We start from the raw sequence: 17,886 nt of genomic DNA, 5'->3' as shown, positions 1-17,886 counted from the left end.
TACTGCAGAAATACTAAGATATGGTGCTTTCATTTTGTTTTACTTTGGATATATTTGAACTGGCGTTTTTTCATCAAATTTGAGCCGATTCTGTCCTTTATTCAGGAAAAGTGAGTTTGAAATATGCTAGATTTCGAGGGTGTTTGGGCAAATTTTGGGGGTGCATGAGCACCCCCAAAAAGGGGCTGGTTACGCCCATGGTTGGGACTTGGGAGGGATACTCTCAGAATGTAATCCGATGCAATTGCTAGCTACTTTCAGAAATCAGTGACGTGATCCGAATACCATAATATTGCAGTAATGTAACTTGATTACTTTCAATGACTTTTGGATTACCAACCATGCGAGTAAAAGACAAAATAAATGAAATCTACTGTAGATAAAATTACAAATATTTGTTTAATAAAAAAGAAATAGAGGAAACCAAGATCAAGTAGTTGCTTGTAGTCCAACAAAACGTGCTGGGTGAGGGGCCAAATGCACGTGCACAGTTTGTATAGCTCCGCCCATTCAACTTGCTGTGGGTGCTTTGCTGGAGTTTTGGGGTATTTACAGTTTGTTCTGTTGGTTTTCACCATAAAGTGTCGCAAGAGTGAACATAGATTGTTTGATGATTATTTTGCGATGTACTGCCAAAACAGGATTTGTAGGTCTGACACCTTGACTGTAAATCAGGGATCTCCAACGTGGTGCCTGCGGACATGATCTAAAAATAGCTCACCAGAACTGTCATTGTGATTTTCTAGGGAAATGTGTTTTTTTAGCGGTTGACTGAGTCTATTTGACCCTTCTTCCACCCATCAACTGGTCAAAACTTAGTCACAACATAGTGATAACATGGTTTGTCTGTCATGATGACTGATGTGACTCACCTGTGCCCGCTCATAGGGCGCCAACCGCCGCGGGTTCTGATTGGCTCCCTGTCACTATCTGAACCCTGTCCCGTCAGTCACCTGTGGTCAGTCCGTCTGCGAACCTCAGTGTATACTAGGCAGGCCTATTTTCGAACCTGACTCCTACCTGTCCTGTTTTTGCTCCCGTCTACGACCATTTTGATCCTGACCACGTCTGCTCTCCCGTCCCGGCTTTTGACGTCTTTTTGTCCCTGACCACGTCTTCTCTCCTATTCTGGCTTACAACTCGTTTCCGACCCCGATCACGCCTTGCTCCTCCAGTCCCGGCGACCGACCCGTTTTTCCGTCCCTGACACCGCCATCGCTCGCTACGGAAGATCCACTTCCGTGTTTCGGATCACAATCCGAGTACGAGAGCGACTTGATTCCCGCGTCCAGCGAACACCGGATCGTGGGCGCAGCCCTTCCTCTTTCTTTCAATAAAACTTGTGAGAAACGTAACGCTATTGGGTCCTGTTTCCGTTCTGGCCTTGACATTGTCATTTTAGAAATGCATATCAAACTGGTTGCCTTTTTGCGCTAACTAGTCACAAAAAGTAGCTCTCAGCTTCAAAGTGGTTGGCCACCCCTGCTGTAAATTGTAGTTGAGACTGTGCTCCATATACACACTGGACTGAACCAATTCAGTGTCCTTCAGGCTTTGCGCGTGCTAAAGTCGCTTTCACATTTCACAATGCAGACAATAATTGCACCTGTCCAATTTTATTTCCGAGCCATAGTTCCCGACCTCGACTAGTTCAATAGGATGAGTTTTATTGTTGCAAATATACACAAATTCTGAATAATGCCTGTAAAATCCCGGTCATAGGCGCGTGTTTACAACATCATTTTTGTTTTAAATATTGGTAGGTGGAATTATTTCCCATGCTTGCTCAACAGACTTCAGTTGTGCAATCATCCGGGGTTTTCATCGTCATATTCAGTGAGCGTCCCAACCTAAAATCCACAGGTCATCTGGTTCGTGGCATCAAAACTTCAGCTTTTGAGTTGATGGCATTAGTCATCAGACACTGATTGACTTGTGGGAAAGATCCGCGCAGTGAGAAGTTTCGCTGCCTTTCGTTTGGACATCAATTCCTGCTTTGTTATCTAAAGGAATGAAGAATGATGGTGAAGGAACATCTCATCGAGAACTTTATTGAGCCTGAATGTGACTACTGACTCAGAAATAGGGAAAGAATCTTACCAAAATCGGATGATACCCCAAAATCTTGAGGTGGCGAAGCTTGACAGCCAGTGGACCCCGGGGTTGAGATGTCGTGTAGCAGAAGGCAGAAGGAGCCGGAGAGAGAACTGCCATTCTAGAAGAGAACGCTAAGGTTACACTAGTTGGCTTACTGGAGTTACTTTTAAAGAAGGCTAGTCATGTTTATTTTGGAGAGGACGTCGTTTTGGCGTCACCCCAAAATATAGGCAGAGTCGAAATATGGCAGAGAGGGAACGCTCTTTGTTCAGCTACATTCATCCACATTCAAGCCACGTTGGGCGCCACTTATTTCGGAGAGGACATCGTTGGGCGTTGCCCCAAAACTCATACAGCAGTCGGGTGACTAATGACTTAATAAGCCCTTTAAAAACAGTAAGATCATTCTGAACATCTAGAATTGTAGCAGCCGATAAAAAATGTAGCAGGAACACGTCAGGTACTTGTTGGGTGGTAAGAACCTAACCCAGGGGTGTCATGATTACTGATATGCATCACCTGTGCCCGCTCCTTTGGCACCAACTGCCTCGGACTCTGATTGGCTATCTGTCCCTATTTAAACCCACTCCTGTGCCCTGTTGTCAGTCCGTTTGCGAACGTCAGTTACCACTAGGCAAGCCTTTTTCGACCCTGACTCCCACCTGTTTTTTGCTCCCGTCTGTTCCCAGCTTCGACCAGTTTTTGATCCTGACCACGTCTACTCTCCCGTCCCGGCTTTCGACCCGTTTTTGATCCTGACCACGTCTACTCTCCCGTCCTGGCTTTCGACCTCTTTCTCTAAAAGGCTGTCGTAAATTCTTACAGATGTCACTGCGGAGTTTTGGATTTATGTTGTGGAAAAGAACAGTTCGCTGTTCTACTCATTGCTGCCAAAGAATAGGCAAAAATTTGTCTTTTAGTCCAGAATTTACTACACTTGAAATTATGTACGTTCAAAACTTTTGGGATAAAGCAGCATCTGAAATAACGCCTGTCCGTACATCTTTTACATCGGGCGTTCAACTTATAAAACGTCTCCGCCCGGGTGGCCGACAACTTTTTCAAAGAAAAAAAAACCCTGAAAGATTTATTTTCGAATCAAACGTTTGCTTTATTCCGATTTCGAAATGTTCGTTCGGTTTGGAAATTTCGGTTCGTTAGGCAATTTGCATTCTCCGCAGCCAATCAGAAGCCTGCATTGAATACCTTTGTGCTTTCAGACTTTCCCGAGCGTTACAAGGTTGTGCATTTGCGTATCATTTTCCAAAGTAGACAAACAGGGAAAAAAGAAAAATGGAGAAGTGGTTAGGAATCAAGCCAAAACCTCAGCTCCAGAAGATTCAAAAGAAGCTAACAAAATTGATGACGCTACAAAACGTAAAGGTACAATAAAAGCATTGCGGAAAGAGGAGTTTGCGTGGCTTGTAGCAGACGACAAAACGCAAACATTGCATGAATGAAGATGAGTCAATACAGGTACATACTGATGGCAGATGGAAAACAGCCATGTCATATACATGCAATGAATGTTCAAAGTAGATTTATAATAAACTTCATTTTAAAGTGTTGTTCAGTTATATATTCTGAAGTATCAATCCTTAAAACTTCGCAACAATGATTATTTTTTACGATGAGTCGTCTCATTTATACCAGCTCAGTAGCCTAGATGGTAAAGCGCCCGCTTTGAGACTGGGAGGTCGGTGGTTCGCGCCCCGGCCGAGTCATTCCTAAGACTTAAAAAGTGGTCGGCGGCGCCCTCTGTTGGCTGCGGCTGCATCGGCTCGCTACAACGGGTCAGGTGCAATCGACATTTATTTACAGTGTTAATGTTACTGTGTACCTGACTTGTTAACCTGACTGCCCATTTTGCACATCTGGTTAGCTACTCTTCTTGCACTATCGGCACTATGGTAAAATACTATACGTAGCCAATTACAATACGACTTTATTTATATCTGTACATTCAAGGAAACTGTGGGGGTCAGATGCATCGACATTTCGTTCTGTATACACGTGTACTAGAATGACAATAAAGTAGATCTGAATCTGAATCTGAATCTGAATCATTGTGTTTCAAGTTGTGAAAAACGGGGCAGGCAACTTTTCAGAGTTGTCACGAGTTTCAGACACTGGATCAAGTCGGACAAAGAACAGAACAACGCCATGAAAACCAATGAGCCAGTGAAGAATGAACCTATACAATAAAAATAAAGCCATAACACACAAAAAAAACCAAATAATCAGGGTAATTATACATATTGGTTTAGTCTTACCTTTGCGTTCCGTTACTGGATGCATGGTTCGCCACACGTTTTGTAATCACAGCATCTACAATCAAGAGAAAAATAGTCATGTGATTTTGATTTCATCATTTTCTAAACGTGTCCCAAAAAATGTACGTCTTAGCAGCTGAAATCTCAATTATTTATTCTATTTCCGAGACTACAGCAGGGGTCTCCAACCCTTTTCAAGCCGAGAGCGACTTTTTGTTACCTTTTGGCGCAAAAGGCAAGTCGTTTGATATGAATTTTGAAATAATGACTCAGCCAAATGGCTTGCTAAATAGCTAAAAAGGTAGCTTCACGGTTAGCTGAAAAGGTAAGTCGGTAAAATATGAAAAGGGAGCTACATAGCTAGCTTTAAGAGTAAAAAGCCAACTTAATAGCTAAAAAGGAAGCTAGAGAGCTAACTAGAAATGAGGCCAAAATCTAGCTTGAGAACTAGCAAAAGAGGTAAAATTCTAGCTTGATAGCATGCGAAAAAATGTAAAAAGCTAGCTAGATAGCTTACTGAATAGCTAAAAGGTGGGAAGATAGCTAGCTACAAGTTTAAAAAAAAAAGTAGATAACTAGCTAAAAGACTTCATATTATTTGCTTGATAAAACCCATACATTGGAATTTAGTGTCTTATATTTCCTGTAAAATAAATTAAAATACAAATAAATAAAATTGTTTAATACATGAATAGATTTTAATTCCCTTTTTATTGATTAAAAATAATTATCAATACTTGGATATGTTTTTGTCCATGAAACCCAGAAGCTGGAATTTATTGATTTGAAAGAAATTGAATTTAATGAATAAAATAGATATTATATAAATAATAAAGTCACTATCTTGCTGCTAATACATACCTTTGACATGTTCCTATTTATGATCTACGATCTTTTTTTTGTCAATGGATTGCTCTAAACTGACATGAATTCTGCCATTCTGCTTCAACAATTCTCGTGCAGCTTGGCTACGTCGCACTTGTTTACAAACACGGAAAGGGCTCCATCGGTCTTTGTTTGTAATTGAGTTCATTACGGAAGACAAAAAAGAGAGTACTTTATCCATAAAAATCAGGAAAATACGCCAAATGTGGACTAATTTGAATGATATTGATTGCTCGAAAGAATACTACATTTAAACTTTCAATCTTAGAGAATGCAGCTTATTTTAATTTCTATTTCTTATGTGTTTTTCAGAGGATCCGTATCTAAATTGGTTATAATGGATTGTAAAAAGTTTTTTTTTTTGCATTTTATCGTTTATTTATAACAGTAGTTTTTTTTTTATTTTATTGTTCTGCATCAGGGATATTGTTGTTTCAACTTCAAATCTGTTCAATGTGTAAAAAGCTAAAATTCTTTTTTATTGTAGAATCTTTTAATTTATATTTCATATTATTTTAAAAGATCCCCTGCAAAACATATGAAAGTACTAGTTACTATATATGGTGCATAATGTTGTATTATTATTGATAATATATCATCAAAAAAGAACAAATCTGAGGAGCTGTTCGGGAGCCAAAGCGAGCAGAGCCAAAATAGCCGGTTTTCTAAATAGAGCTGTCCTCTTGGGTGCAACCAGTAGGGGGAGAAAGCACTTAACACAACAACGCCATAATGAATGAGCGCAGGCATATCGGCGATATTTTCGCGCACTTTTCAAAACATTTTCTTCATTTATTGCGTGGTCTATAGAGTCAGACTGCCAAGAAACAGCAATAGCAACAATTTCAAGCATTTTCAAGCACTCCGCGCAAAGAAATTCAAGCATTTTCAGAGATTTCATTCACTCTTACGAACCCTGTATATATAATAAAAGAACATTGATGCATTTTCAATCACCTATGAAGTGGAAGTTCTCCACCACCACCATTTCCCGTAGTTTAACATCTGCCCGGTCGGAGAACAACCTTTGGAGGATCTGTGAGAGAAGCGGATCGACTGGCGGCCAGGAAGATGTCGCTTCCCCCAGCAAAGTTGCGGGGACACTCAGCCTCTTATGAAGGACAGGCTGGTCAATACTGAGACACAGGTGCACTGTCTGAAACATCAACTCCTGTCTCTGGAGATAATTTGATGCTGTACAGGAAATTCAGATGAATGATGATTAGTCTTTTATTAAACACCACGGTTGTCATGACAACTGTTGCCCAGACCTCTGTTCGTCAGAGCCTCCAATGTTGTACCCTGGAGGAGTTTTTCAAAAGGCTCTGATGGAAAGTAGCCAAGAAGACAAAGATAATAACACACTTTTAACAGTTGATAGCTCTTCATCTCGGGCAGGTAAAAGTCCATCGTCTTGCTGAGACTTTGGAGAAACCTGCAGTGACACAAGGGCGGACATTCTAACATGAGTGTTGACATTCCAGACTTGTAATCCCGTTCTGTCAGGTAAACCTGGAGTACTGACTAATAATTGAGAAGGCTAAGAAGAACATACTGCTTTTGGTCATGCTGCAAACAATAGTTGAGGGATGAGTACACCTTCAGGACACAGAGAAGGTCTTTCAACGTCAGAGTGTTTGAGTTTGCAATGACTCTTTTGGCAAATAATTCCAACAAACCAGGAGGATTGAAGGCAAAACTCTCAAACACGGACAGAAAGATGACGATCTGGCGAGACAGAAATAAGGGAAAACTTAGATGTTTTTAAAAAAAAACACAAGAACAGACATCACCAGTGTTCCCTCTAAGCTGCGTGCGTGCGCAATTGCGCACTGCTCTCACATTCTCTGCGCACAAGAAAATCGAGCCGGTGCACAAAAATCAGGGCTCAAAATTACTAATTAAGAAGCGACTTGAGTCAAAGTTACAGTGCATGAAGGTCAAAATACACGGGTTCCCCTGACGTTGTGTCCTAAATGCGGTATTTTGAAGTCGAACGAAGTTGAGTAAAGTTAGTAGAGTATGCCGAGAACCGGCTTCTTCGGCTCGGCTCACTAAAAGGAACCGGCTCTTTCGGGTCCTAAACGGCTCCTCGGGTTGTTTTTGCTTCTTTAATCCCAACATGACCAAATATTAAGTAAAATTATGCACAAATTGACTTAAAAGAAGGGGGGAATAGAACAAAACAAAAAAAATACCAAAATGAAAAAGTCGTGAAAAGCTGAGAAAAAAAAGTAACAAAAGGAAGAGGAAAAAAAGAAGGAAACATTTAGAAAAAAGCCAGAGAAAAAAAAAAAAGAAAGAAATGTAGGAAAAAAGTAAATAGAGAACAAAAAGGAAGAAGTAACAGCTTGGAAAAAATAAACACAATGAGATTTTTTTCAAAGGAATTAAAAAAAAAGTAGAAAAAAAACACCGAAAAAAAGAAGAAAAAGTTTGTGTTGCATTCAAATAATTTCCAATTATCAAGTGAATCTTGTTGCCAACATTGTACTTCCACTAAAAAAATGTGATTAAATACAGTCGTGTATCGTGCAACCGACTAAATAAGCCCCCAAAAATGTTAATATTATGCGACAAAACATATCAGTAAATAAAAAGAAATGCATATCTTGTGAAAGAATTGTAAGAACAAACGACGTTTGTAGGCCGTACAACCTTTGCAATCGTACATGAGTCAATTCATCCAAAAGAGAAAAATAATTTTGCATTGCCGGAAACTCAGCAAAATGTAACTTGATGTCAAGTTTTGGACATGTTTGATAATTAATTATCTTGCCACACTTGGGATTATGGTGGCTCACTGTTGTTTCAAGCGTTGCTCACCGACTTTGTGTGAACGCTCAGACCTGTGGAAAATTAGAGGGAACATTGGACATCACCACTGTTGTGAAATAATGAATCCAACCCTACAAATGAGTATGTTTATCTCAAGAGTATCAATTGAAGCATAAAGAATCATAGTAAGCTATTCTCAACTGACTTACTAACAAGTCCACCTACCGTAAATTCCGGACTACAGAGCGCACCTTATCAAAACCTGGATGCTTAAATTTAAGGACGTCAATTTTGTCATTACGCAAGCCCCACCAGATCCGAAGCGTCGGGCTTCAACAGCCATAAAAATGAACTATTTAACGTCCGTTTTTTACATTTTAAGCCCAGCGCACATCTGGCGCCAACCGTGTATGGAATAGGTGTCCAAACTTCTGAAAGTGTTGTGGAATGTGGATAATAACTAATGATAAGTATGTAGGCATCTGGTGAAGGTCGTGGTATGACGTTTTTGCAAGAGGTCACGAGCTGATATGATGAGGGAGCTGGGGCGACGACCTTCACGAGATAGCTTAACTTTATTTGAGAACACTATAAAATCCAATGTTGAACGTCTGGAACATCGAATGCAATAAAACGCGTTCCCTTTCTGCCATATCTACTCTCTGCGTATATTTTGGGGCAACGCCCAACGACGATCGCTCCAAAATAAACTGTGGGCCAGATTTGGTAAGCTGAAAATGTGTAAGCTAAAATAGCATTCTTTGAACAGTTGAATAAGGTTTGCAGTGTTTGGCGATCAGCGTCGACGACCTCATAGCTCGCCTTTGTAACATTTTCATTTGACTCTTGTGAAAATGCGCTGCTGTGCCTTTAAAGCAGCTTTCAGTTGCTTTCCCTTTTCACAGCGTTCGTTTCCATTTAGCCTTTTGTAGTCAGTATGCTTTGTCTGGCAGTGCCTCATGATAATTTATTCTCTAAAAAGAGGCACAGTCTCTTGGCAAATTAGGCAGACACAAGTTGTTTTGGATTTACGTTAAAGAAAAAAGTAGCGGCCTGTAGTCCAGAATTCACAGTATATATTGAAAAAATATAAATGATTTTGGTATGAAATTCCACCTATTCTTGTTTTCTTAATCTCATACCTAAATAATACAAACTTGTCACAAAGCCATTTAGAAGGGGCCTTACCTCCTTTTGGGACCAAATGTCAAGTGTGGAGACAATGTGCTCAGCAAGGCTACTGAGCAGATTAGCATCTCTGTAGTTCAGTTTTTGACAAGACAGCAGTACTTTTACGAGTAAAGTAAACGGCATTCCATGAAGATTTTCTGCACGGATGAAAAGACATTTTTATTCCATATATCTTAGGGTGAGATGCAGTTGCAGTAACATTTTTTTGATACCTGTAATCCTCTGTATGCAGATATCCAGCAGTGGTTTGGAAACGAATCCCGCCATGGCCATAGTGTGGATCATATGTTGCGTGTTGGGAAAAGTGAACTGGTCGGTCATGGATAAAGCCTTTTGCTGAAAGTTTCAATGATTTGTATTAATGCGTTTATTCGAGGAATCAACTCCTTGCCCTGAGGAATTGTCGTGCCGGCGTGATGAGGGGGTCCTATCGTGGCAGCAGAGCCGGAGCTAAGGAGAAAGCTAAGCGGCTAACGGCGATATAAGCCTTCGGTACCGTCCATAATCACGGGAAATGTGAACTCTCTACCCAATAAGACCGACAAACTGGCTGTGCTGGTGAAAAATATGAAAGCATACAGGGAGTGCAGTTTCCTGTGTTTTACGAGAACGTGGCTCACGTCTAGCATACTGGACGCTAACGTGGAGCTACCCGGCTTCAGCGCTGTTAGGGCAGACAGAGACACAAAAGCCTGCGGGAAGCGGAGAGGAGGTGGACTCGCTATCTACGTGAACACGAGGTGGTGTAACCCTGGGCACAAAGATTTCCATCTGCTGCAGGGACGTCAAACTTTTGGCCTAGCGTGTGACGTCATCCACTACGCTGTTGCTAAACTACAAATACAGCACGTCAGGTCATGTTTATTTGTGACACCCTTAATCACAAAGAGTCTCAAAGGGCTGCACAGATCAAAGAATTTTGTAAACTATTATTACAGACTATTTAGACACCATCCCCTGATATTATCAACATGAAATATAGGTTATTCATATGCTATAGAATAGAAGTTTGTTTTAAGCTTAGATTTAAACATTTCCACCGAGGTTGCAGATCGAATCGCAGGGAGAAGAGGACCGGGGCCCGAATGGAGAACGCTCTCGAACCTGCGGATCTCTTCTTGGCTCTTGGGATCACGAGTAGACCAGCATTTTCAGAGCAAAGGCTCCGGACCGGAACATTGGGCAAAATTAAATCTTAAAGATATGAGGGAGCAAGTCCATGCATGATTTTGTATAACACTAACAGAACCTTTAAATCACATCTTAAGCTAGCAGGGAGCCAGTGAAGGTTCGCTAAAATCGGGGTCATGTGATCAAGCTTTCTTGTCTTAGTTAAAAGCCTCGCTGCAGCATTTTGTACCAGCTTCAGACTCTTGATTTTGGATTTTGGGAGACCCGGAGAGTAGTGCATTAGTCATCGAGACGGGAGGTAAGAAACGCGTGAATTACAATCCACGCATCCGACTGAGACCGCATAAAGCGAATTTTAGCAATGTTGTGCAGGTGGAAAAAAGCTGTTCTTAAATATGACCCCTACACTTTTGACTGAGTCACTCTGGGTGATATTACATTTGTCAATGTTCAGAGCAGTTTTTGAGAACGCGGGGAGGAAAGTTACTGCATTTAGGTGGACCAATAAAGAACATTTCGGTCTTTTCAGAGTTAAGGCGCAAGAAGTTGAGTGACATCCATTCTTTGATCTCAGTGAGGCATGCCTTCAAATTTCCACAGTTTAGTGTGGAAGATTCCTCCATCGGGAGATATAGTTGAGTGTCATCTGCGTAGCAATGAAAACTGATATTATACTAGCGAATAATATCCCCTCATGGAAGCATTTAAATGCTGAAAAGAAGGGGGCCAAGTACTGAACCTTGCGGAACACCACAGGTGGCTGGACAGAAAAAGTTGCCCTCTTTCGAAATTTCCAGTACTTTTTTTCAGCTGTACCACTTTCACGTTTAAGATTAACCAGAGTGTGATATATCTGTTTAAGTTTAATTGAGGGACACCGTGTAATATTGGATCACTAGATGGAGCTGTATTGTGTAGTGCAACCGAATAAGTGTTGCTAAGCGACCAAAATGCACAATTTTGCTTTCCTTTTTTTTTTGCCCAACCTTTCTCAGGGTTTTTGTTTTTTGGGGTACCCTTAGTATCAAGTTTTGGGACAACCATGACAGCTTCCTCTAGGTGGGACCCTTGTTATTCAACATAGATATAAAATTTGTTGCGCAACTGGTATTTAAAATGTGCATGTTTGTATGATACTGTAGTTCAGGTATCCATCCATCCATTATCTGCACCGCTTATCCTCAGTAGGGTCACGGGGGTGCTGGAGCCCATCCCAGCCATCCTTGGGCATTGGGCAGGGGACACCCTGAACTGGTTGCCAGCCAGTCGCAGGGCACACAGGGACAGACAACTCGCTCGCTCATTCACACCTAGGGACAATTTGGAACGGCCAATTAACCTGAAACACATGCTTTTGGAATGTGGGAGACCGGAGTGCCCGGAGGAAACCCACGCAAGCACGGGGAGAACATGCAAACTCCGCACAGGAGGTTTTATCTCATGACCTCAGAACTGTGCCGCACACGCGCTAACCACTGCTCCACCGTGCTGCCTGTAGTTCAGGTATATTTTCTTCAAATACCCAAGTTTTTATAGGTTGCGCTAAATAGTATACCATGTCCCTTCAAACAAAAGAACTCTGGCCTTTGCCCCCCTGAACCGCCACCAAAAATGCCAAATAAAAAATAGAAATTATCGTTTTTTTAAAAAAGGAACAAAACGATGTTTGTTTTACAAGACCGAAAGACAAAATATCTATCTAAATTCAACTTTCAATCTCAAGATCGCATAGGGAAACATACCTCAAGTTTCCGTTGGAAATCAGGTGGGATATCTGGACCCAAGAGACACATCAAATTCTGGAGTGTCAAGACGTTCTTTATCCTGGAAAGATTCGACTCCAATCCGAGCCTGAAGAAGCGAAGGAAAACATTTGAAAATGTCCGACAAAAACTTGAAATTCAGACGTCGAACCGCACACGCGCACTGCTTCGAAAAACTGACCTTAAACCCTGTTTCAGAGCATCAACATTAGGGTCACTCTCCATGTTTACCAGACAAGAGGCCAAAACGGACATACACTTCTCATCAAAGTCATTCACTTTTTCCTGTCCAAGAGCAACAAAAACACGATTAAGGAACAAAATAAGGCGTACCGTATTTTCCGCACTATAAGGCGCACCAGGTTATAGGGCGCACCCCGAAAAAATAGTTTTTGGTCCTATATTTGACATACATAAGACGCTCCGGATTATAAGGCGCTACAATGGGAACGTGGACAAAACTGTCAGATAGTTCAGTCCAACTGATTACCCACTTAACATTCCCAAAGCTTGCAAAGAAGCAAATACGTGTCGTAGACACGTGCGGATGCGGTGTCCGTACGATGTCACTCAAATGCATCGTTCCAAATATCATTCGGAAGGTTAAAGTCTTGGGATTCAAGAAATGCCAACCATTCCTTAGTTTCCATTTTCTTTTCACTCGCAACTTTACTGTGCATATGACACTTGGAATTGAGTTAAATTAAAAAATAGACACTCCATTCCATCCATTATCTGCACCGCTTATCACAGAAACATCGAGTTCAGTCTGAAACAAGATACAGGGAAAATATATAGCCGGAGTAGCTCACCGAAGTCGTTGTGTTCAATAATAATGTGCAACCATGGTCCTCTTATATCCGTGAGTGTAGTAAATCCAGGAGAGTAAAATATTTACAAATACAGAATAGTAAAAAATGCTTTCTATATGCCGTCAACCCAACGTGTGATTTGCATTCATCTTTTTCGGCCAATTGCAGGCTTTGTTTTGCCGCTTTAGCCTATCCCAGCCTGTAAATGATAAAAAGGATCCGCCCCCTTTACCTCCGAATAACTTTAGCCAATAGTGATCGATTCAATGATGATTGACACATTGGTTAGCCAATGAAACGCCGGTAAATAAATCCCAGCATACACCGCGGACTACTTGGCGTTCGGGGGAAAATCGAGTCGGCGGCTGCTGCATTAGTTGCAAGACTTTGCGACTTAATATTGATCCATATATAAGGCGCACTGTATTATAAGGCGCATGGTCAGCTTTTGAAAAAAATAAAGGCTTTTAAGTGCGCCTTATAGTGCGGAAAATACGGTAATAACAGACATTTGAATGAGGTTCATCTACCTGGCAGGCACGGAGATAGATCTGGATCACACGGCTCTTTTGAGGAACCCCAAGATTCACCAAAGCCAGCAGTGAATAAGCAATACTTTCATCTGGTATGTTCCCAACATTGATCATCGCAGTTTGCATTAACTCTTCAAACGCAGGATGCTGGAACATCAATTCCAGCTCACACCACTGCTTCCCTCTAGACATCTTCTTGACGCTGGTCCACATGTGTGTTAGGCAGTTGCTAATTTGCCGACCTCTGGGCAAAAGCTTCTGGCACAGGTCGAGCACATCTGAGGGAGAGCCACAATGTTGAAGGAGCTCATTGAAAGGAGACTTGCTCTGTCTGGACTCTGAGGGGATCTCATCTGGATTTAAAGACCCTGTCGTCGAGGTGTTGACAATCTTCTCCGGTCCCAAACTGGCATCCTGCCTGTAGAACCTCTCAGAAGGTTTTAAACTTGAAAACCAACGGGGATGGATCTGCTTTGTGCTAAGAATGGCGGTCAACTGGTGTTTGGTGGGAAATGAGCTCCTGCCTGAAACTGCGGCTATGGAACTGCAATAGTTCAGTGTATGGATGCAAGAGTGTAGAGAACGCCCCGCCGCCCGGCATGTTGTCCAAAGTGACATTCTCAACCAATGCCAGCGGGACTAATCGGGTAGACTGGGCGATATCCCGAAGAGCCAGTTCATGTCAGGGTCGAGTTTGGGCTGGCTGGAAGAAAAAACATTTTTTTAACATGTATTTATCACTTGCACTATCTGATCTTACTCGTGCATTCATTCTATAGTCAATCAAGATTTCGAAGTAAAAATGGATGGTGCTGCAATAGACACTGTACCAGAAATTAAGTTTTTAGTGTTCATAATAGACAATAAAGCTGGAAAACACACATCAGACACATACAAACTAAAGTATCTCATTTCAATAATGAATAAAGCCAAATTCATTTTAACCTATAATGCATTGTGTTTACTATATTGCTCTCTAGTACTGCCATACTTAACATATTGTGCAGAAGTCTGGGGCAATCATTACAAAAGTTCACTCTAGCCCCTTTTTAACCAGCTCAGTAGCCTAGATGGTAAGGCGCCCGCTTTGAGACTGGGAGGTCGGTGGTTCGCGCCCCGGCCGAGTCATTCCTAAGACTTAAAAAGTGGTCGGCGGCGCCCTCTGTTGGCTGCGGCTGCATCGGCTCGCTACAACGGGTCAGGTGCAATCGACATTTCGTTCTGTGTACATTGTTACACAGAATGACAATACAAGGAAATTATTATTATTATTATTATTATTTTTATCCTCCAAAAACATGCCATTAGAACCATACACAGGGTAGGATATCAGGATCATACTCATATTTTATTCCTGCAGTCCAAATTATTAAAATTGGATGATTTAGTCAAATGTTTCACTTCACAACGGCTATTTAAGGTCAACAAAAACATGGTGCCAGAAAACATCCCAAAATTATTCATTCGGAAAGAGGGAAATTATATCTTGAGGGGCTGTAATAAATTTAAAATCTCAAAGGTGAGAACCACCAGGAAAAGTATGTGTGTGTCTGTGTGTGGAGTCAACCTTTGGAACAATTTACAAGACGAGATCAAACAATGTCCAACGATTCACCTATTCAAATTTAAACAGAAAAAAACATTACTGGTGGAATAGAGATGAAGAAAATGGGGTATGAGTGATATTAGAGATTGGAAATACTGCGTTTAAAACTATGGTTAACTTTGTTGTTATTGTTTCTATTATTATAACTATTATTATTAATATTAGTGCTATTGTTGTTATTATCATTGGTGTCACAATTATATTTAGTGAGTAGTAGCATTATAATGTTAATAGATGGGTACTATGATGATTAGTGTATAAAATATGTGACTATTGTTATTATTATAATTATTGATATCTGACCGATGTAATAGATAGATAGATACTTTGTTCATCCCCGAAGGGAAATTCACATTTCCAGCAGCATCCCTGAGCTGAGAACAATCGAGAACAATCGAAAATAACACGGGAGCTGCTGGAGTGGCTGCCATTCGTGACGGCGCCGGAAGAAAAGATTCAATTTGAATCATGTACAAACAAACAAACAAACAAAATAGTAGATATCTGCGTATTCATTCAGTTTTGATCATCGAATTATTAATTTATTTTCTGCATTTGTTGATGGTAATTGCGAATAACAGGCTTGTCTTTTTCCATTTTTCTACTTACTGTACTTTTCTTTAACATCTTAGTACAACATAATTCGTGATATCAATCATCAAAACAAATGAGCCGTTTGAAAGCAAGCTCTCTTTGATGAATTGAACAAGGAAAAAAGCCGTTTGTCTAATAAAAAGACTGACCTTCGCTCGACAAGAATTACCAACAACAATGACGTAATCTCGAAGCGACGAGATCTCATTAGTGAAGATCGGCGTGCAGGAAAATAAAAAAACTCGTACAGCAAATTCAAAATAACGACAAAGCTTGTAATGCGTTAAATCTTTGTTAAAGAGTAAACTAAATGATAATGAAAATTTAAAGGAAAAAAAAAGTTGCGTCCCCAGCATTAATGATGCGTCTTGGACAGGTAAGCGGGAAAATGAAAACACTGAGTGTATAATACAAGATAATTATACAGAATAGTTTAAAAATAAAGGATATTTGAGTAAACAACTAATCATTTTTCGTTGAAAATGCGAATAGCAAAGGGTAATAACTTTAAGACGTGTAGTTTTGCTCCTAATAAAGCAAGGACGATTGAAGCAATGAAGATGACTAAAAACGGTCCATAATTTTAGTGTCAATCTTCTCGTTCGTAAATGGACAAATTCAGAGGCGTAATACGTAAAAAGATTATTTCCTTAGTTGTTCTATGTGTGTATCCTTGAGATTGTGTTGTTTTTAGACACAAAAGAGGATCTATCTATAGAATGTCATTAATAGGGAAGATGAAAGGGTAGGGAAAATGAGCGGCCGCTTCATACTACCCCTTTTCAAACATGGTATGTTAACATTATTTTGTTGTTGAGTCATTGTTTTTGTCCTGTTCTTATATAAAGTTTTAATTCATTCATTTTCATTCACAGTCAGCTATTTGGCCATATTCAACGCATCCCAACATCGTAGCACATGAGGGGACTTTTACCATATGGAGAAATCTCCCCTACCTAATTTTAAGTTGATTAGGCCCACCACGACACCCTTCTTTTCTGTAGCGGTAAAATAAACACACAAAAGCGCGAATGATATAAGTCAGGTACGATGGAGGGCCAAAAAATACAGAAAAGAAAAAGAACGGCAATAAAAGACGTCGCAGCCATATGCGCAAAATTCAGACATGATGCATATTTTGCATAAATTGTTTGGTTTCCTGCGCAGCACAGTGGTTAGCGCATGTGCAGCACAGTTCTGAGGTCATGAGATCGAACTTCCTGTGTGGAGTTTGCATGTTCTCCCTGTGCTTGCGAGGGTTTCCTCCCGGGCACTCCGGTTTCTTCCCACATTCCAAAAACATGAATTTCAGGTTAATTTTCTTGTCCAAATTGTCTCTAGAGTGAGTTGTCTGTCCCTGTGTGCCCTGCGACTGGCTGGCAACCGGTTGAGGGTGTCCCCTTCCCACTGCCCCAAGATAGCTGGGATGGGCTCCAGCACCCCCGCGACCCTACTGAGGATAAGCGGTGCAAATAATGGATGGATGGATGGATTAACCGCCATGTGGCATTATTCAAAATGGATGGGGATGTTGCTAGTATGAAGTATAAAGCGTCACAGCTTTAGATGACCCCTAACGCCCTCCGTTAAGCAGGTTGCTGTTGCCGCTGTCGGTGTGTGTGTGAATGGGTAAGTGTGAAGCACAGGGAGAACATGCAAACTCCACACAGGGAGACTGCGGTAGCCGGACTTGAACCCTGAACCTCCGCACCGTGGGGATGCGCACTAATCACCCAATATGGTATATGAATTCGGATGTAACTTATGACCACTTACATATTTTGCCTTTATTCCGTGTTCCGGAGAAGCGGTTAATATAAAAACGATGGCAAGGTCAACAACAAATGAATCTCTAAATTACGTCATGTTGTTTTGTAAACGACAATTATTTATTAGATGACTATAACTAGGAGTTTTGTTTCTAGTTAAAAGGATAAAACACTGTACAGTAAACGTTTAATGATTGTATTTTAATAGTAACTTACGTTCTCGTGTGCGGAACAAACAGAGGTGCAGTCGTTAAATAATGCCCCTGGAAACACGATGTCTTGGTGAGGGAAACTATAAAACCGCATAAGTAAAAAAAAAAACGATTTGATCATCAAAACGTCATTTAATTATATTATTATAAGCGCTTGTACTTATTTTATATTTTCAAAAGACGATCTCACCCACGTGCCGTAAATGTATTTTTCTCCGACTACAATATGTTGTTTCTACCGA

At 40.8% G+C, this 17,886-nt stretch overlaps 1 protein-coding gene across 2 annotated transcripts; it reads right to left on the bottom strand.

Annotated features, from left to right (window-relative positions):
• Window positions 1-1,650: 1,650 nt before the first annotated feature.
• fastkd2 (FASTK mitochondrial RNA regulator 2) lies at window positions 1,651-17,746 on the bottom strand. 2 transcript variants are annotated; one of them, XM_088330460.1, is made up of 12 exons: window positions 17,649-17,746; window positions 13,461-14,166; window positions 12,300-12,403; window positions 12,098-12,206; window positions 9,437-9,560; window positions 9,222-9,361; window positions 6,811-6,983; window positions 6,527-6,690; window positions 6,213-6,449; window positions 4,371-4,425; window positions 2,101-2,215; window positions 1,651-2,003 (listed from the first exon to the last, which is right to left on the bottom strand). In XM_088330460.1, the coding sequence occupies exons 2-12, from the start codon at window positions 14,079-14,081 to the stop codon at window positions 1,911-1,913; spliced, it is 1,935 nt and encodes a 644-aa protein (XP_088186586.1). In that variant the 5' UTR covers window positions 14,082-14,166; window positions 17,649-17,746; the 3' UTR covers window positions 1,651-1,910. The 2 variants fall into 2 exon arrangements, with proteins under 2 accessions (XP_088186586.1, XP_088186587.1); XM_088330461.1 differs by lacking the exon at window positions 17,649-17,746 and adding an exon at window positions 17,440-17,638.
• Between the last annotated feature and the right edge of the window lie 140 nt (window positions 17,747-17,886).

This window comes from Urocampus carinirostris, chromosome 3 (genome assembly GCF_059441175.1).
Source record: "Urocampus carinirostris isolate Australia breed hairy pipefish chromosome 3, RoL_Ucar_1.0, whole genome shotgun sequence".
NCBI classification, from domain to species: domain Eukaryota; kingdom Metazoa; phylum Chordata; class Actinopteri; order Syngnathiformes; family Syngnathidae; genus Urocampus; species Urocampus carinirostris.
Note: the sequence above shows the minus strand (reverse complement) of the source record. Positions and strands in the feature narration are given on the sequence as shown.

What these genes read in the sequence shown, in the direction of transcription:
- fastkd2 (XM_088330460.1), bottom strand. Translation starts at nt 14,081, where the DNA reads ATGTCACTTTGGACAACATGCCGGGCGGCGGGGCGTTCTCTACACTCT. An exon ending in GCTCTGAAACAGGGTTTAAG is followed by an intron (nt 12,207 to 12,299) that starts GTCAGTTTTTCG and finishes TCGCTTCTTCAG; the next exon opens with GCTCGGATTGGAGTCGAATC. An exon ending in ATTTCCAACGGAAACTTGAG is followed by an intron (nt 9,561 to 12,097) that starts GTATGTTTCCCT and finishes TGAAACTTTCAG; the next exon opens with CAAAAGGCTTTATCCATGAC.